Source organism: Salvelinus fontinalis, chromosome 34 (assembly GCF_029448725.1).
Source record: "Salvelinus fontinalis isolate EN_2023a chromosome 34, ASM2944872v1, whole genome shotgun sequence".
Taxonomy (NCBI): domain Eukaryota; kingdom Metazoa; phylum Chordata; class Actinopteri; order Salmoniformes; family Salmonidae; genus Salvelinus; species Salvelinus fontinalis.
Window position 1 is genome coordinate 19,613,593 of NC_074698.1, and position 25,895 is coordinate 19,639,487.

General features: G+C 45.6%; 2 protein-coding genes across 4 annotated transcripts; one reads left to right on the forward strand and one right to left on the reverse strand.

Moving 5' to 3' along the window:
* Window positions 1-2,320: 2,320 nt before the first annotated feature.
* Window positions 2,321-19,908, forward strand: LOC129833421 (TBC1 domain family member 10B-like). Of its 3 annotated transcripts, XM_055898014.1 has the most exons (11): window positions 2,321-2,480; window positions 2,696-2,780; window positions 3,987-5,132; window positions 13,711-13,810; window positions 13,906-14,013; window positions 14,610-14,716; window positions 14,850-14,964; window positions 15,099-15,164; window positions 15,241-15,430; window positions 15,504-15,658; window positions 15,821-19,908. In XM_055898014.1, exons 3-11 carry the CDS (start codon window positions 4,006-4,008, stop codon window positions 16,715-16,717), a joined length of 2,865 nt encoding a protein of 954 aa, XP_055753989.1. In that variant the 5' UTR covers window positions 2,321-2,480; window positions 2,696-2,780; window positions 3,987-4,005; the 3' UTR covers window positions 16,718-19,908. The 3 variants fall into 3 exon arrangements, with proteins under 3 accessions (XP_055753989.1, XP_055753988.1, XP_055753990.1); XM_055898013.1 differs by having other exon boundaries at window positions 2,321-2,780; XM_055898015.1 differs by having other exon boundaries at window positions 2,321-2,780; window positions 3,987-5,123.
* A 305-nt stretch (window positions 19,909-20,213) lies between these two features.
* Window positions 20,214-25,058, reverse strand: LOC129833422 (myosin regulatory light chain 2, skeletal muscle-like). Its single transcript, XM_055898016.1, has 7 exons — window positions 24,949-25,058; window positions 24,141-24,239; window positions 22,035-22,110; window positions 21,732-21,836; window positions 21,435-21,513; window positions 21,278-21,326; window positions 20,214-21,181 (listed from the first exon to the last, which is right to left on the reverse strand). Exons 1-7 carry the CDS (start codon window positions 24,949-24,951, stop codon window positions 21,080-21,082), a joined length of 513 nt encoding a protein of 170 aa, XP_055753991.1. The 5' UTR covers window positions 24,952-25,058; the 3' UTR covers window positions 20,214-21,079.
* Window positions 25,059-25,895: the final 837 nt, after the last annotated feature.

Here is a 25,895-nt window from a genome sequence, read left to right on the forward strand (position 1 = left end):
GTGCTGCACATGTGAGAAATACATCTGCAACGTCCATGCACACACACTTGCATACTGTCCTACATGTGCTAATTAGAATTGATTGATTTATGTTCATCACATTTTTGTTTTGTATCTATGATCTTATTTTATTCTTATTTATTGTTGTTGTTTATACACCTTGTGGGTGGGAGAAAGGGTTAAAAAAAATGGGAGAAGACTTGTATTTTATAGTTGAATTCCTCATTGTACAGTATATAAGAATATATCACTATGTTGCCAAAAAAGTTCAAAACTGTTATTGTTTCCCTTCAATAAAATGCATTCAAAACTACTTTCTGCACATTTCTGCTACTTTCTTAGGCTATACAAGTACTATCGCTTGTTAAAAAATGTATGTTTACACCTATGCAGTACCTTTAGCAATAACAATAATAAACCTCTACTTTAGTAAAGAAAACAATTATGACAGGTATGTTGCAATAAAAACGAGTGGTGTCCACTGATTAAATGCGGTCTTTCTGCATTGTGAAGAGGGAAAACCCAGATATTCACAAAGTTTGTGATAAATGACAGGTTGTTTCTTTGTGCAAAATAGATTTGGGGTTTAAAATTCAATTAAGCTGCTTTATCATTTTTGACCCTTAGAAAAAGGCGAGTATACAGAATGTTAAGACTACACAAGGGTTAAATCCATAACATTTGAGTTTAACAAGTAACAGTTTATGATCAATTACATCAAAAGCAGCACTAAAATCTAGCAACACTGCACCTTCTTACTTCCTGTCATCCATACTCTTTAACCAATCATCTGTCATTTGTGCTAAGGCCGTACTCGTAGAATGCTCTTCTTTGTGTGCATGCTGGAAACCCGTTATCAGACCATTACATGAGAAATAATCCTTGATTTGTACAGATACAATTTTTTCCAATAATTGACTTAACACAGGCAGCATAGGACGACTATTAGGACCAGTGAATGCAGATTTTTTATTCTTAGGTAGTGGAATAATAATTCCATGTGTAACTCTGTGTTGTTGTTTGTGTCGCACTGCTTTGCTTTATCTTGGCCGGGTCGCAGTTGTAAATGAGAACTTGTTCTCAACTGGCCTACCTGGTTAAATAAAGGTGAAATAAATAAATAAGACCTGTGCTAGTTGAGCTTTCCTCAGAGAGTTGTAAGTGGCTGGGTTGGATCAATGACAATAACAATTGAGTAACGCTTATGACTTCCAAACCCTACCAAGTACACAATAGAATGAATGGAACATCAAACGCATGGAAACCACGTGTTTGACTCCGTTCCATTAATTTAATTTCAGCTATTACAACGAGCCTGTCCTCCTATAACTCTTCCCACCAGCCTCCTATAACTCTTCCCACCAGCCTCCTCTGTTGTACATGGCACTACTGTCAAATGTACTGTGCATCTGGAAAGTATTCAGATCCTCACCCTTTTTCCACATTTTGTTACTTTACAGCCTTATTCTAAAATTGATTAAATACTTTTTCCCCATCATCAATCTACACACAATACCCCATAATGACAAGGCAAAAATTAGATAAGTATTCAAACCTTTTGTTCGAGACTCGAAATTGAGCTAAGGTGCATCTTATTTCCATTGATCATCCTTGAGATGGTTCTACAACTTGATTGGAGTCCACCTGGGGTAAATTTAATTGATTGGCCATGGTTTGGAAATGCACACACCTGTCAATATAAGGTCCCACAATTCACAGTGCATGTCAGAGCAAAAACCAAGCCATGAGGTCGAAGGAATTTTTCGAGACAGGATTGTGTCGATGCACAGATCTGGGAAAGAGTACCAAAAGACTGCTGAGCCATAAGACTGCTGAATAATTAATAAAATGGCCACCCGGACTATTTACATTGACCCCCCACTGTTTTTACACTGCTGCTACTCGCTGTTTATTATCTATGCATAATCACTTTTACCCCTACCTACATGTACAAATTACCTCGATTAACCTGTACCCCCGCACATTGACTTGATACCTGCCCCTAACTAGTCTTGTGCTACCTGCTGTTAAATCGTAGAGCTGTAGGTATAATTCTAAAAAGTAATGGCCTTATACCAACAGCAGAGGGAAGCAGAGTACTGAGAGACAGCGACAATCTGGCAAATGTATGGTACCGTGGAAAAAACAGAGGATAGTTTAGTTCAATCAAATGGTGCATATACAGATTCAACAACATATTTGAAAATGAAAGATAATATGAGACAAATACTTTGTACTTAGTTCTAGTTTAACCTGATATTATTTTCTTTGCCAAGTTCTGCACTCGTGTTGACAGATGGTCCCTATTCTGCCTATACGCGTGAGTGCCCGATCGCACTAACAGGAGCGCGCACGTGGCTGTCAGCAGTAGGAAATGCAGGCGATTTGTGCTAAATGTCTAACAGCAGCACGACCACACTGATTGTGAAGGACAGTTTGGGAGAAAGGAATAACATTTGGTCGTAAAATGATATACATTTGTAAGATTTAAACTCTCTGCAGTTATGTCAGTTATGTATCTAGGTTAACAACACCCGCATAACATCATTAGCCAGCAAGCTAGGCTAACTAGCTCGCTAGTTTTGGGGGACATTGCGCCTCCTAACCTGCTCAGCCGTTATCTATTTATTTTCCTTTTGTTGCCTGGACACTCCAGCTTCTCATTGTCGTGTTTTCATTGAACGGAGGAGTTTAGCGGACCGGAGCTGTGGGGGGCCCGCGGACAAACCCCCTGCCCTGGGCGTCCAGGCGGACGGATCACGTAGACACGCGGGCCGTGCGTAAGTTTACACGAGCGAGGGAAGGGATGGGCAAGGCCGTGGACCCAATGGTCAGGCAGGGCCCCGACGACAGGGAGGGGAGTGGACCATTAGTTAACTAGAAAACTAAGATGCCTGTTAGGCAACAATATAATTTCCCTGTGGTTGAATCGGGAAGTTGTGTTGCTTTGAATGAGTCCTCGAGAGGATATCGTTTTTAGGTAGCTATAGTAGCTAGATAGTTAGCGTGTTGGCTAACGCTAGTTAGCAAACCAACCTGCTTAGATCAGCGGAATATAAATATAATGTTGTCAGTAATCTTGGTAGAAGAAATAAGGTACTGTATCGGTGGTTGCTAGCGAAGGTAATTTTGTCTGACTTGTGCATGTTAGTGCATGCACTTGATAGTGTTTGTGGCCACACCTGAGTTGATCGTTAGGGCCAGGCAGTCTTTTGAATGAATGTATTCTACAATGTATTTGAATTGTAGACATGTCATTGTCAACATCTAGCTCTGTAGATTGTCCGTGGATTTTCAGTGTTCGATGACACTGGATAGATATTGGGCAGAAATGGAGAGGTGGGTTTGGGTGAAGTAAATAACACAGGTCAAATCATCATATTGAACAACATTAAGTAAAACCTCAGATAGACATGCATAATTCTACCTATTACTGTATTGTTACTTTATTGTAGAGATGGTGCTTGTTGAAAATACCCCAATGGGCAATAATTTGAAAAATCCAAATCCATGTCCACTAACTAAATATCAAATGGAAGACATAGAGTAGGAGGTAGGTGTGTAATGAATCCAATGTCCTCTTTTCAGATATAGGGAACTGTGTTAGTTTAATTTTAGCTGGTTTTCATTGTCTGTTATTAGAATCTTACCCACTGTTCAAAACTGCAATTCCACCAATATAGTAGCCAATAAAGCTTTGGGCATTAGCCTATCTCTCAAATAATGTCCATGATTTTGAAATATACAGCCAACTTCTTTATTTAACATTGTGGAAGCAAGGACTTTTTTGTGTGTGAAAAACTTGTCTGAAAAGTGTGGGGCAGGGACTGATGGCCTCTGTATTATTTATTATCATCAGTCCAACATAATTTTCTCTAATACACTATGGAAATTTGGAGAGGTTGTTTCCATGTAATCATGATTAAGAGTTCTGTTAACTTTGGTTTCTAATGAAACCTTTCTGTCTTCTCTTTCCATCTGTCAAGGAGAAAATAAGGAGGCGCCATGGCTGAAATCTCCGCCCTAATCCCCTCACCTCCAGCTATAGGTGACACACATGCTGCCCCCTCCTTCCCCATACCCTCTACTGCCCCCCCTCGTCCCAGCAGCACCACCCCAGAGCCCCCTAAGGAGAACCCCATCCCCAAGTCCTCTCTGTACGGTGACAAAGCTTCTCTGACATTAACTGTACCAGGAGAGACGCTTCCTTCTCACCCTCCTTCTCCCAAGTCTCCCAAGAGAGGGGGGAGAGGACCTCCACCGAGTCCCCCCAAGCGCGTCTCATCAGCGTTAACTCCAGAGACTCCAGTGCCCCCACCTCTAATACCCCCAGAGAGACCTGCCCCCTTACCTGTAATAGCCCTAGATACTCCTGCCATCCCACCTGAAGATGTAGCATTGCGGCAGAGGGAGGGAGTGAAGGAGACAGACATGGAGGCAGGGGCCAGCCCAGTGTTGGCTGTAAAGCAGGAACTGAGTAACCCAGGGGGCAAGGAGCTGTTAAATGCCCCATCAGAGTGCGCTACACAGGCCCACAGTGAGCAAGAGGTACAGGAGGTAACACAGCAGACTATCAGCCCCTCCTGTCTTAATCTCACCCCTAATCTCTACCCCAGTGTTCATGTCACTGTGAACACTAATCCTGCTACTGATTATGCTCAGCCTCAGTCTATGGTGCAATCTCCCCCTCCTCCAGACTCCACTCAAGCAGCTGCAGCCCCTGAAGCACAAAATCCTCAGCCACCAGAAGAAAGCCAAAACCCTCACCCAAACCCTCAACCCCCTCCCAAACTGGACACCCCCAGCCTGTCTCCCATACCTGAGACCTCAAGCCAATCTCCCAGAAGGGCAGAAATACCCAACACCCCCTCCAGAGCAGGGCACCCCAGCCCTCCAGTGATCCAGGAACCTGTCTCCCTCTCCCTGCCCTACCCCAGAGTTCCAGCCCCAGACACCCTCAGCTACCTGGAGTCAGCCAGCATGATGTCAGGGACCCTGGAGTCTCTGTCTGGCCTGGGGGAGGATGGAAGCTCTATCGGGTCAGACTCAGAGATCAACGGCCTGGCTGTCAGACGCACTGACAAATATGGCTTCCTCGGCGGGACCCAGTACAGCGAGGGCAGGTGGGCATGGTAAAACAAAAACACACCCTCACTCTATGCACACACCCATGTCAAATACTAATCTGGGGGTGTCCCGTTTGGGAGGGGGTTGTCTTCACTCTGACTGTAGATGGGCAATTACACTGGTTTGTTTTTTTCTCTCTTAAAGAAAATGATATTTGTCACATGCACCGACTACAACAGTTGTAGACCTTAACGTAAAAGGCTTACGTACAAGTCCTTAACCAACAGTGCAGAATAAAAAATATATATATTTAAGAAAAATGAAAAAAAGTTAAACATTTGCTAAATAAACTAAAGGAAAAATAGGAACACAATAAAATAACTATAATGAGGTTATATCGTTCTACGCCAAGATGGCGTAGCAGTCGGACGTGTGTTTGTATTGTCCTGTATTGTCCTGTAGCGTGTAAATAGTAAATAGTAAATAGTCTTCGTATTTTTCGTATACATTTCGTATATATTTTAATTTCACTTTCCATCTAGGAACTGAATATACATTCCTACATTCCGCCTCACCCAATGTGGTACGGACCTGCTATTTTTTTTATACTTTAGAACCGTAACCCCAAGCTGAAGCTAGCCAGATAACTAGCTACTAGCTAGTAGTCAGTTAGCCACTGCTGCGGTCTTCACCCTCAACTCGGACACAGCCAGCTTCAATACCGGGCCAATACCTACCAGTCTGCAAGCGCGATATCAACCGAGAGCATATAGGACTGCTTTTTCTCTACCACATCACCGGATTCCTGACGCAAGCTCTGGACAATTACACCGTATCATCACAGCTAGCTAGCTGCAACCGAGTGGCTACTACTGGCTAACACCTCTGTCCCGAAGCAAGCACCAGTTAGCCTTGAGCTAGCCTCGAGCTAGGCCCATCTGCCGGCTAGCTGCAAGCGCGATATCAACCCAGAGCATATAGGACTGCTTTCTCTCTACCACATCACCGGATTCCTGACGCAAGCTCTGGACAATTACACCGTATCATCACAGCTAGCTAGCTGCAACCGAGTGGCTACTACTGGCTAACACCACTGTCCCGAAGCAAGCACCAGTTAGCCTTGAGCTAGCCTCGAGCTAGGCCCATCTGCCGGCTAGCTGAAGAGCTAGCGCTAGCGCCACTGCGCCAGACCCCCTCCGTCTGAGCAGACCACCCCCCGGGCTACTAACTTTATACGCCGCGTGCTAGCTTAGTGGAGGCCTCCTCTGCTCCATCTACGGCTGCCCCCTGGACACTATGATCACTTGGCTACATAGCTGATGCATGCTTGACTGTCCATTAATTCACGGTACTCCATTCTGTTTATTTGTGCTTTACCTGTCGGCTCTGTACTTTAACTCAGGATCTGTGTGTAGTTAATCCGACCCTCTCTGCCTAGTCGTCGCCATTTTTACCTGTTGTTGCTGTGTTAGACTAACACCCTGTTATTGCTGCTGTTATCTTACCTGTTGTTTTAGCTAGCTCTCCCAATCAAGACCTGCAATCACTTTATGCCTTATTGTATGTCTCTCTCAAATATCAATATGCCTTGCATACTGTTGTTCAGGCTAGTTTTCATTATCATTGTTTTGGTTTGCAATGGACCCTGTAGTTCCACTCTCCGTACCTCTGATACCCCCTTTGTCCCACCCCCCACACATGCGGTGACCTCACCCATTGAGACCAGCATGTCCAGAGATACAACCTCTCTTATCATCACCCAGTGCCTGGGCTTGCCTCCGCTGTACCCGCGCCCCTCCATACCCCTGTCTGCACATTATGCCCAGAATCTATTCTACCACGCCCATAAATCTGCTCCTTTTATTCTTTGTCCCCAACGCTCTAGGCGACCAGTTTTGATAGCCTTTAGCCGCACCCTCATCCTACTACTCCTCTGTTCCTCGGGTGATGTGGAGGTAAACCCAGGCCCTGCATGTCCCCAGTCACCCTCATTTGTTGACTTCTGCGATCGAAAAAGCCTTGGCCTCATGCATGTCAACATCAGAAGCCTCCTCCCTAAGTTTGCCTTACTCACCGCTTTAGCACACTCTGCCAATCCTGATGTCCTTGCCGTGTCCGAATCCTGGCTTAGGAAGGCCACCAAAAATTCTGAGATTTCCATACCCAACTATAACACTTTCCGTCAAGATAGAACTGCCAAAGGGGGAGGAGTTGCAATCTACTGCAGAGATAGCCTGCAAAGTTCTGTCATACTTTCCAGGTCTATGCCCAAACAGTTCGAACTTCTAATTTTAAAAATTAATCTCTCCAGAAATAAGTCTCTCACTGTTGCCGCCTGCTACCGACCCCCCTCAGCTCCCAGCTGTGCCCTGGACACCATCTGTGAATTGATCGCTCCCCATCTAGCTTCAGAGTTTGTTCTGTTAGGTGACCTAAACTGGGATATGCTTAACACCCCGGCAGTCCTACAATCCAAGCTTGATGCCCTCAATCTCACACAAATCATCAAGGAACCCACCAGGTACAACCCTAAATCCGTAAACATGGGCACCCTAATAGACATTATCCTGACCAACCTGCCCTCCAAATACACCTCTGCTGTCTTCAATCAAGATCTCAGCGATCACTGCCTCATTGCCTGTATCCGCCACGGGTCCGCGGTCAAACGACCACCCCTCATCACTGTCAAACGCTCCCTAAAACACTTCAGCGAGCAGGCCTTTCTAATCGACCTTGCCCGGGTACCCTGGAAGGATATTGACCTCATCCCGTCAGTTGAGGATGCCTGGTCATTCTTTAAATGTTACTTCCTCACCATATTAGACAAGCATGCTCCGTTCAAAAAATGCAGAACCAAAAACAGATATAGCCCTTGGTTCACTCCAGACCTGACTGCCCTCGACCAGCACAAAAACATCCTGTGGCGAACTGCAATAGCATCGAAGAGCCCCCGCGATATGCAACTGTTCAGGGAAGTCAGGAACCAATACACGCAGTCAGTCAGGAAAGCAAAGGCCAGCTTTTTCAAGCAGAAATTCGCATCCTGTAGCTCTAACTCCAAAAAGTTCTGGGATACTGTAAAGTCCATGGAGAACAAGAGCACCTCCTCCCAGCTGCCCACTGCACTGAGGCTAGGTAACACGGTCACCACCGATAAATCCGTGATAATCGAAGACTTCAACAAGCATTTCTCAATGGCTGGCCATGCCTTCCTCCTGGCGACTCCAACCTTGGCCAACAGCCCCGCCCCCCCCGCTGCTACTCGCCCAAGCCTCCCCAGCTTCTCCTTTACCCAAATCCAGATAGCAGATGTTCTGAAAGAGCTGGAAAACCTGGACCCATACAAATCAGCTGGGCTTGACAATCTGGACCCCCTATTCCTGAAACTGTCCGCCGCCATTGTCGCACCCCCTATCACCAGCCTGTTCAACCTCTCCTTCGTATCATCTGAGATCCCCAAGGATTGGAAAGCTGCCGCGGTCATCCCCCTCTTCAAAGGGGGAGACACCCTGGACCCAAACTGTTACAGACCTATATCCATCCTGCCCTGCCTATCTAAGGTCTTCGAAAGCCAAGTCAACAAACAGATCACTGACCATCTCGAATCCCACCGTACCTTCTCCGCTGTGCAATCCGGTTTCCGAGCCGGTCACGGGTGCACCTCAGCCACGCTCAAGGTACTAAACGACATCATAACCGCCATCGATAAAAGACATTACTGTGCAGCCGTCTTCATCGACCTGGCCAAGGCTTTCGACTCTGTCAATCACCATATTCTTATCGGCAGACTCGGTAGCCTCGGTTTTTCTAATGACTGCCTTGCCTGGTTCACCAACTACTTTGCAGACAGAGTTCAGTGTGTCAAATCGGAGGGCATGTTGTCCGGTCCTCTGGCAGTCTCTATGGGGGTACCACAGGGTTCAATTCTCGGGCCGACTCTTTTCTCTGTATACATCAATGATGTTGCTCTTGCTGCGGGCGATTCCCTAATCCACCTCTACGCAGACGACACCATTCTATATACTTCCGGCCCTTCCTTGGACACTGTGCTATCTAACCTCCAAACGAGCTTCAATGCCATACAACACTCCTTCCGTGGCCTCCAACTGCTCTTAAACGCTAGTAAAACCAAATGCATGCTTTTCAACCGTTCGCTGCCTGCACCCGCACGCCCGACTAGCATCACCACCCTGGACGGTTCCGACCTAGAATATGTGGACATCTATAAGTACCTAGGTGTCTGGCTAGACTGCAAACTCTCCTTCCAGACTCATATCAAACATCTCCAATCCAAAATCAAATCAAGAATCGGCTTTCTATTCCGCAACAAAGCCTCCTTCACTCACGCCGCCAAACTTACCCTAGTAAAACTGACTATCCTACCGATCCTCGACTTCGGCGATGTCATCTACAAAATAGCTTCCAACACTCTACTCAGCAAACTGGACGCAGTTTATCACAGTGCCATTCGTTTTGTTACTAAAGCACCTTATACGACCCACCACTGCAACCTGTATGCCCTAGTCGGCTGGCCCTCGCTACATGTTCGTCGTCAGACCCACTGGCTCCAGGTCATCTACAAGGCTATGCTAGGTAAAGTGCCGCCTTATCTCAGTTCACTGGTCACGATGGCTACACCCACCCGCAGCACGCGCTCCAGCAGGTGTATCTCACTGATCATCCCTAAAGCTAAAACCTCATTTGGACGCCTTTCCTTCCAGTTCTCTGCTGCCTGCGACTGGAACGAATTGCAAAAATCTCTGAAGTTGGAGACTTTTATCTCCCTCAACAACTTTAAAAATCTGCTATCCGAGCAGCTAACCGATCACTGCAGCTGTACATAGTCCATCTGTAAACTACCCACCCAATTTACCTACCTCACCCCCCATACTGCTTTTATTTATTTACTTTTCTGCTCTTTTGCACACCAGTATCTCTTCTTGCACATGTTCATCTGATGATTTATCACTCCAGTGTTAATCTGCTAAATTGTAATTATTCGATTTATTGCCTACCTCATGCCTTTTGCACACATTGTATATAGATTCTCTTTTTTCTACCATGTTATTGACTTGTTTATTGTTTACTCCATGTGTAACTCTGTGTTGTCTGTTCACACTGCTATGCTTTATCTTGGCCAGGTCGCAGTTGCAAATGAGAACTTGTTCTCAACTAGCCTACCTGGTTAAATAAAGGTGAAATAAAAAATAAAAAAATAAATATACAAAGGGTACCGAGTCAATGTGCAGGGGTTTGAGGTAATATGTACATGTAAGTATGGGTAAAGTGACTATGCATAGATCTAAACAGAGAGTAGCAGAAGCATAATGTGAAGGTGTATGTGTAGCGTCAATATGCATGTGTGTGTGTTGGAATGTCAGTGTAGTGTGAGTGTGTGGTTTGAGTCCAGTGAGTGTACACAGTCTGTGCAAAAACGTATAATTAACAAAAGGGAGTCAATGCAAATACTCCGGGTAGCCATTTGATGAACTGTTAAGCAGTCTTATGGCTTGGGGGTAGAAGCTGTTATGGAGCTTTTTGGTCCCAGACTTGATGCTCCGGTACCGCTTGCCGTGCGGTAGCAGAGAGAACTCTATGACTTGGGTAGCTGGAGTCTTTGACAATCAACCGTCTTTCCTGGCTTGGTCATCTTCTCCGAGTCACCCAGCTTGCCCTAAGTGATCTCTCCCTCCCCACCCTTTCTGTCCAGTCTTCCCTATATCCACTCTAAACTTATCGGTCTGTCCTTCATCTCTCCTTTGTGTGACTCAGATAGTGCTGAGAGCGCTTTTGTGACACAAGATGTACTGACCGGGCCTCGCCCAGCCACTCATTTCCCTCTCTTTCTAGAGAACGTATCTTGCCCCTCCCCTCGAACAGTCTCTCTAAGTGCACTTCCTCTTCTGTTTTCTGTTTTATTGATTTAGTTTGGTATTGATTAAACCTGTCCCCTTCAGTGTCGTTATCAAAGGGTGTCTGTATGTGAGAGAGTAGTGTAGGACAGAAATATTGTAAATGAGCATATAATATGAAGTATATTATAAATCTGTAGATGAGTACGGTATTCCTTTTAAAGAAGATCAGGTCGCACAGCTTCCATTTAAAACAACTATTGCTCCTGTTTGGAATCTACTGAATGAACATGACCCTGTGGCTGCATCCAATCTTAGGATATCCATATTTAGATAACAGGGTTTTTGTCTGGATAAAAAAACGTGCTTAAGTGGTGGGCATGGCAGGGATCGTGACAATGGGCGCAGTCAGTGGGGATGAATTTGAGGCCCCCAATTTTTTATATTTTTAAGACAATTTCCTGCAATTCTCCAAACTTCTCCATGGCACTGAGATACATTTTTGCTGTTTTAAATCTAATTTCCTGCAATTCTACATATTCTGCCATAGAGCTGAGAGAAAATGTTGCTAATTTCCTGCGTTTCTACGTATTCTGCTTTGGAGCTGAGAACATTTCTGCAGTTTAAGGTGAATTACCTGCAATTCTATGCATTTTGACATTTCTAATGCTGTGTTCTTTTGCTCAAACATAATAACAAAGTTAATACTGTTCAATTAATTGTTTTTGTAATTTTAGCTTTTATTTTGATGTTAGTTCTCAAAGATTCTATTATAAATAAGAATACATATATATATAGGTCCATTATCTTTTCTATGTACTTTGTAGCGGTATTTCTAGAGAGTGGTAAAGATAAAGATTTTTTTTCGGGCGCCAGGCAGGTATTAACGCTGCTGAAAAGAAAAGAGTAGAATAGATAGAGTACCAGACCCACACACATCAGCAGAAGAGACTGCCCAGAGTGTAGCAGCTTGCAGTTACACTGTCTGTCTGATACACCTGATGGTTTGTTTTTCAAAGCTTTGCAACAATGTTGTTACTACTCGATGCGAACAATGACAGAAGCGGTCCCAAAAGATTACAACCACGACCTAGAGCGGTAACACCAGTGATCGACTTAAACACTTTACAACTAAGCATGCTGAAAATAAACAATACTAATGCAGAGTTGCACACACTGTCAAACTGCCGTGCCAACCGAGAGCTCTTCACACAGAGGATTTTGCCAAAGCCTGTAGAAACAGAGAGGATGCAGGTTTTGGCAGGTTCAGATTCCTCCGACACTAAACCAGGGAAGTCCTCCTCCAAGAAGAGTTCCTGCAGGTGTTGTTGCCTCCTCTGCGGTAGGGTAGCAGGGCTTTAGGTCAACAACATGCGTCCTCCAAACAGACAAAGTAGTTCACCGGCCCCAACTGCTGCACCACACGGTATGGATCTTTCCATCTTGAAGCTAGCTTGGCAGTGGACTGTTTGGAAGCCTTTGACAGATGATAACGGACCCAGACACCAGCATGTGGTGGTAAACTCTCGTCTATGTTTGTAATAGTTTCTGACCTGTCGTTGTTTGGCTTTGATTCTGCTGGCCTCCACTCTGGCTAGCAAGGTGTGGTGCTTTTGGACTGCATCAAATGCTGAGCAGTCAGGTGAAACGTTGGAACTTTGCATGACTGACCTTTTAGTGGAGTTCGGCGGGAGTGACCCCAGAAATCTACTGGCCTGAGGATTTCAGTGCAAAGCGAAACTCAGGAAGATGCTGATTCCCCCCCCCCCCTCGAATGAAGCAATCATCTCCTTCAAGGTGCGGTTTACCCTCTCGGGGAGGTTGGTCTGAGGATGGTAGGCCGTGGTCAGTTGCCAGCTACACCCCAGTAGGTACTGAGCTCTTTGTAGATTCCTGATATGAACTGCGGACCTAGGTCAGAGAGAATTTGGTCTGGAATCCCGAATCTGGTAAAGACCCCCCTTCGCAGAATTAGAGCAATGGCGGATGCAGTGGCTTTGCGGAGGGGAAACGACTCCAACCAGTGTGTGTGTGTGTGGTAGTCCACTACCACCAATAAAAATTCCTTCCCGGTTGGGAGGAAAAGGTCCCATGAGGTAAATTCCCAGCACTTCATTGGGATGGTTCACCATGTCTTCTGCAGTTTCCAGGCATGTCTGCCAATGTCTGGTTTGTATTTCTGGCAGACTTCCCACTGCTGTACAAACTTCTTGGTATCAACCCGTAAGCCTGGCCAGTAAGCCACCTCCTGTAATCTTTGGTAGGTCTTGTAAACTCCAAGATGACCACTCATGGGGTTGGTATGATAAGCTTGGGTCATCTGGTCAGTCAATGTAGGGGGGGTGAAGACGTGGTAATGGGTGCTATGTGTTCCATCTCCTCTTGGAGTTTTTCGATACACTCTATCCTGAATTATGCTGAACTTCTAATTGAAGCGACTCTTGGAGTCTTCTTCAGACAGACTTGTGAATCGCCATGATGGCGGCATCATTCTGCTGTGCTCTCCTCATCCAGAGGAAAGGAATCATCCAGACACTTAGCACCAGTGTAAGTGCTGCACAATGGAGGACAAACATTGTCAGTTTCAGTAATCCGATCTGGTTAAGTCATTTACGTTGACAGTGGAAGCGTTTTTCCATCCTGAAAATATATTTCAATTATATATAAAAAAGGATTTCAATGGCAGAAAAATCCCTGGAAAGGAATAAATACACTGTCTTACATGCACAGTGTGGTTGACATGCATGTGTGTCTTGGTGTTTGTTGTTAACTCTTTCTCCATGTGTTACAGTGATAAGGACATCAGAGTTGATGTAGCACGGCAGAGAGAGCTGAAATGGCTGGACATGTTCAACAATTGGGACAAATGGGTCTCAAGACGCTTCCAAAAGGTACTTAGCTACAACTGTCTATGTATGGTATGAGATTATATATCTATTACATACATTGTATGTGTGTATAACATAAGTGTATGTGTGTGTTCCAGGTGAAGTTGCGCTGTAGGAAGGGGATCCCCTCTTCTCTCAGGGCTAAAGCCTGGCAGCTGCTCTCCAACAGCAAGGAGCTCCTGGACTCCAACCCCGGCAAGTTTGAGGTACTGCCACTAACCCACACCCTTTCTGTCTTCATACTCACACTTCCACTATGCAAAACATGTCTATTGTGAAGCAGACACTCAAAAAAGACTAACTCTGCCTGTGTACTCTTCACCCATTCAAATCCGAGGCCACCATTCCTACAGCCTCTATTTAGGGTCATTGTAGTCAAACTGTCACTGTAATCAAAAGAGCGTATTTGAGTACAGAAGTTCTTCAGTGACCTCTAGGTAGACAGACTAACTGGAACAGTAGTTAATGTGATGGGGAGGAGTTGTGGCTCGTTAGACCAGTTAGATCTCCAGGGGTGTTTATTAGGGGGCGCAGAGACCTCCCCAGCTCTAAGCCTCTTATCCTGGGCAGTAATCCAGCCTGGCTGGGTCTACCTTCACAGACCTGGGGGTCTAGACAGATCATATCAGATGAACCCTTTTCCTTCCTTTTCTCTGCTTTCACTCTGACACAGACATGCTTTGTTAAAGGCCTAGTTATACTCAGTCCTGTTCCATATTATGCTGCTCCAACTAGATACGTTGCTTTAAAGTTGCTCAATTAGAAATGCTTTGAAAAAATTTTTCTTTCTTAATCTCTGTAGGAGTTGGAGAGGGAGCAGGGAGACCCTAAATGGTTGGACATTATAGAGAAGGACCTGCATAGACAGTTCCCCTTCCATGAGATGTTTGCTGCTCGCGGTGGACACGGGTAAATGACCATGCTGTACTGACGTATAATAGGATTTGTTCAGTCCATGTAGAGCACACTGACATGTACAATCAAAATGTACTTTGAGTGCATGTGTGCTTAACTGTCTGTTCTCTTCTGGTGTGGCCTCCAGGCAGCAGGATCTGTACCGGGTACTGAAAGCCTACACAGTGTACAGACCTGAAGAGGGATACTGCCAGGCCCAGGCCCCGGTGGCTGCTGTTCTGCTCATGCACATGCCTGCTGAGGTGAGGGCCTGCTGGAGAACACAGAGGGAGGGGGACTGTGGAGGAGAATGCGAACAATGTTATAGAATGATGAAGTAGTGGGATGGGGCTAGGTGTTTATAATGTGGTATAATGTGTTTATTCCCAACTTGCAGCATGCCTTCTGGTGTCTGGTGCAGATCTGTGAGACGTACCTGCCTGGATACTATAGCGCTGGATTGGTGAGTAAATGAACGAGCACACACACACTGTATCTTCTTCTTTGGTGTACATTGAGACGACTCCTCATTCTTTTAGGAAGCAATCCAGTTGGACGGAGAGATCTTCTTCTCTCTGCTACGTCGTGTCTGTCCCATGGCCTACCGTCACCTGAAGAAGTTTAAGATTGACCCCATTCTCTACATGACCGAGTGGTTCATGTGTGTCTTCTCACGCACCCTGCCGTGGTCCTGTGTGCTACGTGTGTGGGACATGTTCTTCTGTGAGGGTAAGACCCTCACACACACACACAGTGCACATGATGCTGTGGCTAACTATTGTCTAACTGTGCTGTTTTCTAGGAGTGAAGATAGTGTTCCGTGTGGGCCTGGTGCTGCTCAAGCAGATGCTTGGCTCTGTGGATAAACTGCGGGAGGTCCAGGGCATGTATGAAACCATGGAGCGCCTCAGGAACATCCCACCTGAGTCTGTCAGAGAGGACCTATTGGTGCAGGAGGTGAGATTGTAAACAGTGTATACAGACATACACACACACATACACATGTTCTCTAAACATACTCCTACTCTGACTCATTGACACGAGTCAACTGACGTTTCACTGTCTGTGTGTCTAGATCTGTTTTGATGACTTCCTCTGTATGTCTCTGTCTGTGTGTAGGTGGTGTCCCTGGCGGTGACCGAGGCTCTGATCGAGAGGGAGTGCAGTATTCAGGTAAGGAAGTGGAGGGAGTCCAGGGGCGAACTGACCCACCAGCCTGTCCGAAGGCTCCACGGGACACGGGACATCCACGAGCACAAGCGTCGGGCCTCCGCCATCAGCTCCGGGGGTAGCTTCTCCTTCCTGGGGTCCATCCCCCCTCCAGGGCCCCTCAGGGCCTCCTCCAGCCTGCTCTCCCTCACCGGCTTCCGCAAGTCCAAAACCCCCTTCCGCTCTCAGAAGAAGGGCTCCTTCTCTGGGGCCTCTGAGATGGAGGCCATGCAGCGACAGAACCCCTCAGCGGCAGCTTCAAGCCCACCCAGAGGCCCCGCCCACAAACCACCCATGTCTAGTGGCTCTGTAGCTAGGGCGCCTGCCTCTCAGAGTCCTTTGGTAGGGTCTGGTCCAGGCCCCTCTTCTGGCCCAGCCCAGACCTCAGCACAGAGCCAGCCTGGTGCATCAGCCCCAGCCCCAGCCCCAGTACTTCATACACCACCCAACACCCTCTCCCCCAAAGTCACTTCTGAGCAGATCACACCCACCATCCCATCACCCACCGCTAACAACACCCCTCTGCCCCCGTTCCCAGACGGAGGGAGAGGAGGAGGAGCAGCTACAGGAGGAGAGGATGACAGGAAGAAGAGGAGGAGCAAGGAAGACAAGAAGAAAGAGAAGGAGGAGGAGAAGAGGAAAGAGAAGGAGAAGAAGAAGGACAAAGCAGACAAGGAGAGCCAGAAGAAGGAGAAGGAGCGGGCAGAGAAAGAGAAGAAAAAGGAGAAAGGGGGGAAGAAAAAGGACAGAGGGGGAGGAGAGGCAGAAGAGAAGAATGGAGCCACAGCACCAAGAGATTCGGCCTAGTTTATCCTGTTATTCCTTCAGAAAGAAAACGGAGATGGAAAAAAAAAAGAACATGGAAGAAGAAAAAAGACCCCCAGAAGTGGAACGAGAGAGAGAAAAGGAGAAGGCCTCCTGTATAGTGCATCTTGAGGACTACATATAGTCAGGATGATTTTGGAGACATCTGGATCATGGTTTTATTAGCGCCCCAGGGGTCATGCCCCCCCCATACAACCCCCCCATGCTTTCTTCATCAATGAGTTTGAATAATTAAGATGGGTCACGTTTCCTTTTGCAACTGGAGAATTGTCTGCGTGGTTCACAACTGTTTTCTCATTTAGTTTTTTATTTGATTTAGTTTTTATCCGACTAAAGCTGGTAGACAGACAAGCCGTTGGACATAGAGTAGGTAGGTGGGAGTTATAGATTGGGTGTAAATAGAACATCCTAAATCCATGTAGGATCCTTGAGTCGTTCCCCATAATGCCCTGTCATGTCCAGTTTGTGGTCAGATGTCCAACCGGAATGCCTGCAGAAAAAAGTAAACAATTGAAAAATATCTCAAACCCAGGCACTGAAAACCGTGATTGCTGGTAGTCCTATGGTATTTGGATGTCTGGGAGGGCCTATTTATTGTAGTGTTAAGTGTTGTGTGAGTGTGTGCCTTAGTAGCGTAGTGAGCTGTGTTACCGTTAAATATTGCCACCCAGTTTCTCTGCTCTTTCTCTCATGTCTGTCTTCCTCTTTTTTGAGTTGCTTGTTTTCTTCCCCCTTTCTCTCATCTCTTGATCTCTAGTCCTCTGACCAGTGACAGAGGAATATAATCCCAACAGGTAAATGGAGAGATGTACACTGCGATAGGGAGGGTTTGTAAGGAGAGGGAGAAATGAACATGACATTCTGAGCCTTGACAGACAGACATGCATGGATCAGGATGGCACCTCCCTAACAACACAGGGAGTGATTTAATTTTAGAATGTAATTATTTTTTTGGTCTTCAAGTTTCTCTTGAATATGTTTATAGTGGGAGATGATAATAGATACTGGTAGTTTAGCGAGGGAGGGTCCTTCTGCATTCAATGACAACTCTGAATCTGCCCGTCAGACCAAATGTCCATCTGTTATTTTTTTGCTTATGATAAATTAAATAATATATATTTTATTTAGCCAAATATTAATTAGGGTGATGCTTTTAGTAAATTAACCCATTGGAATGTGATCTATTTAGAGTGATTTGAGAAACTTAAGTTGACCACTCCTGTTTGGTAGGTAGGTAGGTTGTTGAATCTCATCTGGATAGTTCATAGAGAATGATAGCGGCCTCTAGTGGCCAAAAGGCCATTTTAGCATGAGCAGGGCCATGAGGGCTTCCGCCATTTGAATGTAGTCAACTGGTTGGGACTTCCAACTTCATTGACCGATCCCTACTGGTGACCCTGTTGAAGTCGTGCAACCAGGTCATCAGGAGGGATCGGCCAATCGGGAAGAAGAAAATGGACTACTTTGAAATGGAGGTTGCCTCAATGAAGCTGTCACAGATGCCATAATGGCACAGATACAATGAGGCCTCTTTCCATCTCTATGGGATAGTTTCACCTCTTACAGCTGCGCCTTTAGGACCCAAAGGAAGCCACTTGGTGCTGGGCGGGTCAGGCGTGCCAATGTAGCATTAACCTCTGAACTCTGACCTTCAGGTTATGATGTATTTATGTACAAAGTTGGTTAATTTAATCAGATATTATATATGTATTCTTTATTTTGGATCGACTGCTATTTTTCTATGCGAGTAAAGTATACACCTGGTTAACTGGAAGGATGGCTGGCGACGTGAAGCCCAGTTTAAGGAGGATAATGTTAAGTATTGTTTTTTTTTTAGATACTGGTATGGCTGTTTTGATTTCATTATTGCACATTTGTCCTCATCTTCTAAGATAATAAATCCTATTTATGTCATTTCATATTTCAAGTTTACTGTGGTAGCTATGGGTAATGTTAGGTCCACAATTCTCCATTTACCTTATTACAGTATTAAACCTGACAGTGATTTGAAGAACAGGGGAATGACCATCAACCAAGATTCACATGAATATTTCAGATATGACATAATTTGAGTGAGCCGAAGGTCATAAAGTACTGTATAAGATACTGGGAGGCGTTTAGTCAACTCTGACAAGGGTTGTAATTGAAGATCTGAAGTTGTCTTTGTCATGCCAGTATGTTGTAACCAACCACCATAATGATGTTTTGATAACTCCCTAACCCACTCACACACAGTGTTATGTAACATATGTATACTGTACATTAGATGGATAGTGCCGGTTAGTTACTGTAACACCATTCCTTGGTGGAAACCGTTGATTCTCTTAACACTGGTTCTCTGTACTGTTTTTGTAGGAGAGGAGGGTCTTTAGTGTAACCGTAGCCAAAATGTCCTTTTGTGTTCACTATTTGTCTTTTTTCCCCAACTCATGTTATTTTTTTAAGCCTCTGCTTTCCCCCTTCTTCCTCCACATGTTGCTTCCAGTCTTCTCAGAATCACTTGGATCAGAGTAGAGTCAGCGAAGATGACCTGAACATGTTTATGCAAACCTTACTGTTCACAAAGCATGTTGTCAAACAGCAGCACTGACGGCCAGCAATGCCACTGCTGAGATCAGTAGTGTTCATGGCAATAATTAGACGTTGGAGAACCCTGAGAATGCTACAGAACCAATCAGGATAGAGCAATATTTCTCCAAGCAGGCCCTGGCTTCATCCAATTTGGTAGTTTCCTTAAGGTCCTCAATTCTGTGTTGAGTCATCAAGAGGTCATGACAGTCATCCTGTCATTGCTCCCAAACTGATCTGGATCTGGAATCAGTCCTCACGCCTGAAATAGCTAGGATGAGTCAACAGAGACACTTAGGTCCTGAGTGCATTTCTGCATTGGTCCTGAAATCCTTGAGCTTGATTGCTTTTAATCGGGAGCGTCCCACTGATTAGATTTTTTTTAAAGGTTGTTGCTTTTATGTTTTTCTATTTTGTCATGGTTTCTCCCCAACTGTATGTCTTTTGTCGTTTTAAGTTTACATGCAACTGTTATTGGTGGAAAAATAAAATCCTAGATAATGAAATGCATTCCTTACCTGCAGAAGAAAATCTACACATGATGTATTTAATTAATAATGATAATGACAGTTGTGATGAATAATAAACCATAATATATTAAAGAACCCTGCTCTGTATTGCATTCTTGTTTCATATTGATATAGCCCGCATTCTCCCAATGAGCTGTGCATGAACATTTTATTCCATTCTGGAAAAACTTCATATTTCAGACAGTCTATGGTCCAGCAGGGGGCAGTAAAGGTGTATGATTGCTGTCTTTACAAATGAGCCTGGTGTGCGGGTAAGGTTTAGGTTGTGTCTCAGACAATTTGTATTTCTTCCCCCTATGCACACAGCACAGGAAATACACCAGCACTGTTGTGTCTCAATCCCACTCTACCAGAACCACTCATGAACAGAGACAATAGGGTACAAAAGATAAGAGCTTTTATTCACAGTTAGTCCCTTTTATTCGTTACAGAGGAGTTTCTGGCAGACTAAAGCTAGTCCAGGTGCAGAAAACAAAGGAGCTTATAGAAAACAAAGAGGTAGAAGTAAAGGAGGAAAGGGAGGAGGGAAAGGAGGTGAAGACGAGTGTTTTCTTTGGGTCCTTTCTCTTCTCTCTAGCAGCCTTTCTCACTTCTTGAGAAAAACGTAGCCGTCACTTTAAGGAGACCATGTTTTTCTCTAGCCTCATTCCTTCTTAGAATATCTCCTATTTTCCCACCTCATCTACAGGAGATAACCTCTACAATATTTATAGAACGATATCCCTCTGTTTGGTTTATTTGCCCATCTGAGGGTTAAATTAAGGGGGAGTGAAAGGACTTCCAGGTCTAACCTCCGAGCTGTTGCAGCTGAGGCAAAGACTGGTGCTCCATTTCACCTTGGGGTTTACACATCCATACCACAGCAGTGGAATACGACTTGCTGTGTGCATTTCTTCTAACAGAGAGACTGGGGAAACAACCAATGATGGATAGGAGTAAGATATGAAAAGGAGGAAGAGGGTTAAGGGAAGGGAAAGCGGATGAGAAAGAGATGGAGATGTTAAAAGATCATTTTTATTGAAAATAATCCCATATCCCCACGAACAAACATAGACAACCCATGAGCACCCGCTCTCACACAAATGTCTTGAGTAGAGACGAGTCTTTTAGAGAATTTGTGTGAGTGAGAGACAGAGCACATGAGTACACATAAAGAGAAGTTAGGTATGAGAGAATAGAAGGAAGAAGAGAGGAGCAGGAAGGAGAATGGCAAGGGAGCCTGTTTTCTTTTCTTCAGTCTGTTTCATTACTCCTCCTTCTCCTCTCCGTGTGTGATGACGTAGCAGATTTGCTTGTAGTCTACGTTGCCGGCCACATCTGGGGGGAAGGCAGCCCACAGGTTCTTCATCTGAGGGGAGGAGAAGAAGGGTCAGCCACTCGCCAAGTCAAGGGACAACGAGAGATCATGATGATATTCAAACTGAATGATTAGAAATGTATTCACCTCCTCTGCAGAGAACCTGTCGCACTGAGTGGTCAAGAGCTCCTGAAGGCTAGAGAGAGAGAGGGAGACGAAGTCAGAAACATTCATGAAGCTGTGGATTCTGTTATGGAGTGCACTCATTACTACAACTGTAAAATAAGGAAGGAAATATTCTCACAATTCCTTCTTGATGAAACCGGTAGCCTCGGGGTCCAGGACCTTGAAAGCACTAACGATGACATCCTCGGGATCAGCACCTGAGACACACAGAGTGTCAGTCAGGCATGTTACACTGACAGCAAGACACATGCAATGTAATCAGATATGGGAGTGTACTTAGAAAGCCACTAACACTTTGAAGCGATTATAACCTGGTTATAACAAGTTAGATAGTGAGCCTAACAGAGTCAAATTAATAAATTAGGAGATGTGCAACTGAAATAAAGTAAGAAAGTACAGTGAGTTATAGACCCACCCTTGAGCTTCTCTCCGAACATGGTGAGGAAGACGGTGAAGTTGATGGGGCCGCTGGCCTCCTTGACCATGGCTTCCAACTCCTCATTCTTCACATTCAATTGGCCTACAGAGCAGGGAGGGAGTGGAGGTTAGCTAGCACCATTATCTATCTCTCTCTCTCACACACACACAAACACATACACACATATACAGTACATATTAGACATTGTGGACATACTAAGGCGCACTTTTAATAGAGACAAGTCAGTCACATAATATGTCCTCAGAATCTTAAAAGATCTTAAATGTAACCCTTGCTCACCCATTGAGGCCAGCACGTCCCTCAAGTCATCCTTGCTGATGATACCGTCTCTGTTCTGGTCAATGATTGTGAAAGCCTGAGAAGGAGGGAAGGAGGGAGGGAAGAATTGAGGAATACAGATAATGTCTGGCATGACATGAACACCAGTCACCAGAGTCTGCCAAGTTGTCATCCCCAGTGTGACATGGAGGAGGGGGGGTTCAGTCCTGTGCATAGTGGGACGTGGAGGAGGGGGGGGGGGGGGGGGGGGGTTCAGTCCTGTGCGTGGTGGGACATGGAGAAGGGGGGGTTCAGTCCTGTGCATAGTGGGACGTGGAGGAGGGGGGGGGGGGGTTCAGTCCTGTGCGTGGTGGGACATGGAGGAGGGGGGGTTCAGTCCTGTGCGTAGTGGGACGTGGAGGAGGGGGGGTTCAGTCCTGTGCGTAGTGGGACGTGGAGGAGGGTGGGTTCAGTCCTGTGCGTGGTGGGACATGGAGGAGGGGGGGTTCAGTCCTGTGTGTAGTGGGACATGGAGGGGGGGGGGGGGGGGGGTTAAGTCCTGTGCGTAGTGGGAAGTGGAGGAGGGGGGGTTCAGTCCTGTGCGTAGTGGGACGTGGAGGAGGGGGGGTTCAGTCCTGTGCGTGGTGGGAAGTGGAGGAGGGGGGGTTCAGTCCTGTGCGTAGTGGGACGTGGAGGAGGGGGGGTTCAGTCCTGTGCGTAGTGCGACATGGAGGAGGGGGGGTTCAGTCCTGTGCGTAGTGGGACGTGGGTAGCATGTGCACTCCATACAACTTAGAGACACCGCTGTCAACTATGGTCATTTAAGTGCCAGGTGCTGCCTATTTATGGCACAATGCTATGTAGCCCTTGTTAGGCGAGACCTAAAAAGAACAGAAGAAATTGAAATTCTTACACGTTCATTTAGGGAGAGCTCATTAAGTTACACCTGTTAAATCCTTCTTCCACTGTCCCAGCTTGTCTCTGGACCTCATCTCTTACATCTATGAAACCCAAGAGGACCCCCATGGTTGATCTTGAACTTAAAAAAGCAGCTGGTAATCCATCTTCCTGACTCACACACATGCACACACACTCCCCCCATCATCGCAAAGTGTTAAGACTGTCCCAATGATGATGTCAGACATTCCCCAAGTGATACTTAAGAAGTCTGTATCACTTACAGCAGCAAGAATTCCCACCGTCAAGTCTGTGCCCATATCCCTTGACGACACTTTTGAAAACACATACTATCATATACAATCTCCCACCTACTTCCAGATCCCTATTTCCTGACCTTATCTATCCTTCCATACACACAGTATCCTTCCCTACACTCCTTCCACTTTCTACCCTCCGTCTTTCATCTACATACCGTTCACCTCTCCAACCTTCCTCTCCTCATAATCAGGTACACTAACCTGCCTTCCAAACTCTAGACATTATCAGAAGCTCAAGAAGGTGCCCCCCCACCCCTTCTGTTCCCCTCTTTCCCCACCTGTTCTCCCCCTGTCCACCCCCCATCCCCCCCAGTCACCCCCCGTTCACCCCCCCCCCCCCCCCCTCACTGCCCTTCCCCTCTCCTCTGTGTGCAGAGTGCCAGCCAGGGCCCAGTTGTCCTGCCATACTTAAACATGCAGCCCTCAGCAGCAGAGGACTTAAGATGAGAGGTTGAGTGACAGCTGAAGGCTCAGACGAGAGGGAGGCCTGGAGAGCTTCAAAAGGTTACAGAAACTTCAGAGCTTCTCCTCATGACATTCTTTGCTTTTTTAAGTTGGGAGAGAGGGGGGACAGACAAAATAGCAACTGCACTGAGAATTTACCAATCCGAGGCCAGCCCCCTAAATCTAATTTGGGGTTCGCTCCTTTAATGAAACAAGGAAAAACAGTACACCATGATTGACTCATGATTATAACAGTATCAATTTAGCCGCTGTGCCTGTCTGTTTCAGCGTTAGCAATTATTTCAGCCACTCTACAGCAGAATTAGGTTACAATGAAACTGACTGGTGGCCAGACTAGAGTCACTCACTCTCAGCCCAGATAGGGAGTTGAAAGGAAATCTGTCCAATTGACATTTGAAGGTGTAAAAGTGATGAGGTGTTGCATAGCGTGTTAAGAAATCCTCACCTCCTTGTACTCCTGGATCTGGCTCTGCTCAAACATGGAGAACACGTTGGAGGAACCGCCCTCTGCTGCTGCTCCCCTCCTCTTGGCCTTCTTGGGTGCCTGAAGGACAAACACATCAACTGCTTAACAATGGGACCTTCTAGGTCTGTTCATCCTGCAGCTGTAGCCCTCAGGAGGCCAATTAGTGACCTTTGACTTCAGTGTCAAGCTGTTCCTGGTCAGGGACAGGTGAGTGGATGTCCTTGTGTGTAGGTCCAGTACACTGTTCCGTCTGCCATCTAGCATTACAGTCTTTGATCTGACTATCAGTGTGATGTGGGGTGAATATGTGTGGTCCACCATTAAATCCTGCCACTATGTCTTAAATGTAGTTTAACATCCCTTACTACCTAGCTCTTGAAATGTTCTCAGAACAGTTCAGGAACAATCTTTCTCTGGCTCAGAGATGTTTTTGAATGTGGATGTATTGAAACATTCATTATCCTCAGGTAGCTAACCTTTTACAGCATCTTTTATATAAATGTTGTTAATAAAGTGTTAACAAAATGTTTAGATCCTGTGAATGATATTGTATATCCAGGAACAGCTTTACACAAAATGTCTAAAAATGGCGCCACCCAAAAAAGTCCAAAGTACAGTTGAGTTTTAAAAAGTTGTTCCATAATTTCTTTTTCAATCTAGCAAAAAAGCTTAAAATAGAAAAACAAGAAAATCTGGAAATGCTGTGTAATTCCTGGAGGTTCCCATCGACAGCACACAGAGTAGTGGACAGGTAAGCAGTCAGAAAGTGAGGACCGGTGTTACTCACCATCTCGAGACGGTATGTATGGAGGTTTGGATGGTCAACAAGAGAAGAGACTGATGTGAAGCCGCATTAAACCCCTATCCTCGAGGGCTTATATACCTCTGTAGACCGTGCTAACTTTAGCCACAGCCTCAAGTTTGGATTTGTAGAGGCAGAGAGAGGGAGAGAGAGGGAGGGATGAGTTTGAAGCAAAAGTTAAGCGACAGGCAGAATGAGGGACAAGCTATCACCTTACAGGAGATCAGAAATAGACCCAGGAGTCTTGGAATGAAGGGAACCCGATACAACAGGGACCAGGCCATACGTTTAGTGTCCCACGTGGACTAATATGGACATTCAGGACGTAAAAGGCTTGATGGACTGCTGGCTGGCTGGACACATCTTGGCACCGTCCCATCCCTCCATAGTCTCCATCACCATCACCCTTCAGTGTGGCACATCAACCTATCATTGACTTTAGTTTTTCCATTACAATATTAAAGGCTTAAATAAACACATTTTGTGCTCTCAGCGACTTGAAATGTAAATTATTATGCATGTGCATGCATGGGTAGATATATTTCTCTGTCTACACTTTCTATATTCATATGTCCAGCGATTTCCACAGGCAATTGAAACGGCCTTCTCACATTTTGCATGGCACTGCACATAACTGCACTGTTCAACATGCATGTGTAATGTTATTACATAAAATACTGTCACTGCATCAATATTTTGGGAACACTCTGGTACAGTGTTTGTGTCTATTAGACCATGTTTATTGGTGTCGGTAGTGAGGTCTCCCATAATCCCCCTAGAGTCTAAGGGCCCGAGCCTGGGTTTCTATTAGGCTAAAATATGGAGTTGTTGTAAGATGGTTATGCCAAGGACCATTCGGCTATTTTATTTTGAATTTAAGGACCTCTGTAGTGGTATATATCTGAGTTAATAGCAAAAGGCCAAATTCTGTC

Coding starts and splice junctions, on each gene's coding strand:
- LOC129833421 (XM_055898013.1), top strand. CDS start 4,006: ATGGCTGAAATCTCCGCCCTAATCCCCTCACCTCCAGCTATAGGTGAC. Junction 13,811..13,905: donor TCTCAAGACGCTTCCAAAAG/GTACTTAGCTAC, acceptor TGTGTGTTCCAG/GTGAAGTTGCGCTGTAGGAA. Junction 15,431..15,503: donor GGACATGTTCTTCTGTGAGG/GTAAGACCCTCA, acceptor GCTGTTTTCTAG/GAGTGAAGATAGTGTTCCGT.
- LOC129833422 (XM_055898016.1), bottom strand. Junction 21,514..21,731: donor GTTCGGAGAGAAGCTCAAGG/GTGGGTCTATAA, acceptor TGTGTGTCTCAG/GTGCTGATCCCGAGGATGTC. Junction 21,327..21,434: donor GGTTTCATCAAGAAGGAATT/GTGAGAATATTT, acceptor CTCTCTCTCTAG/CCTTCAGGAGCTCTTGACCA.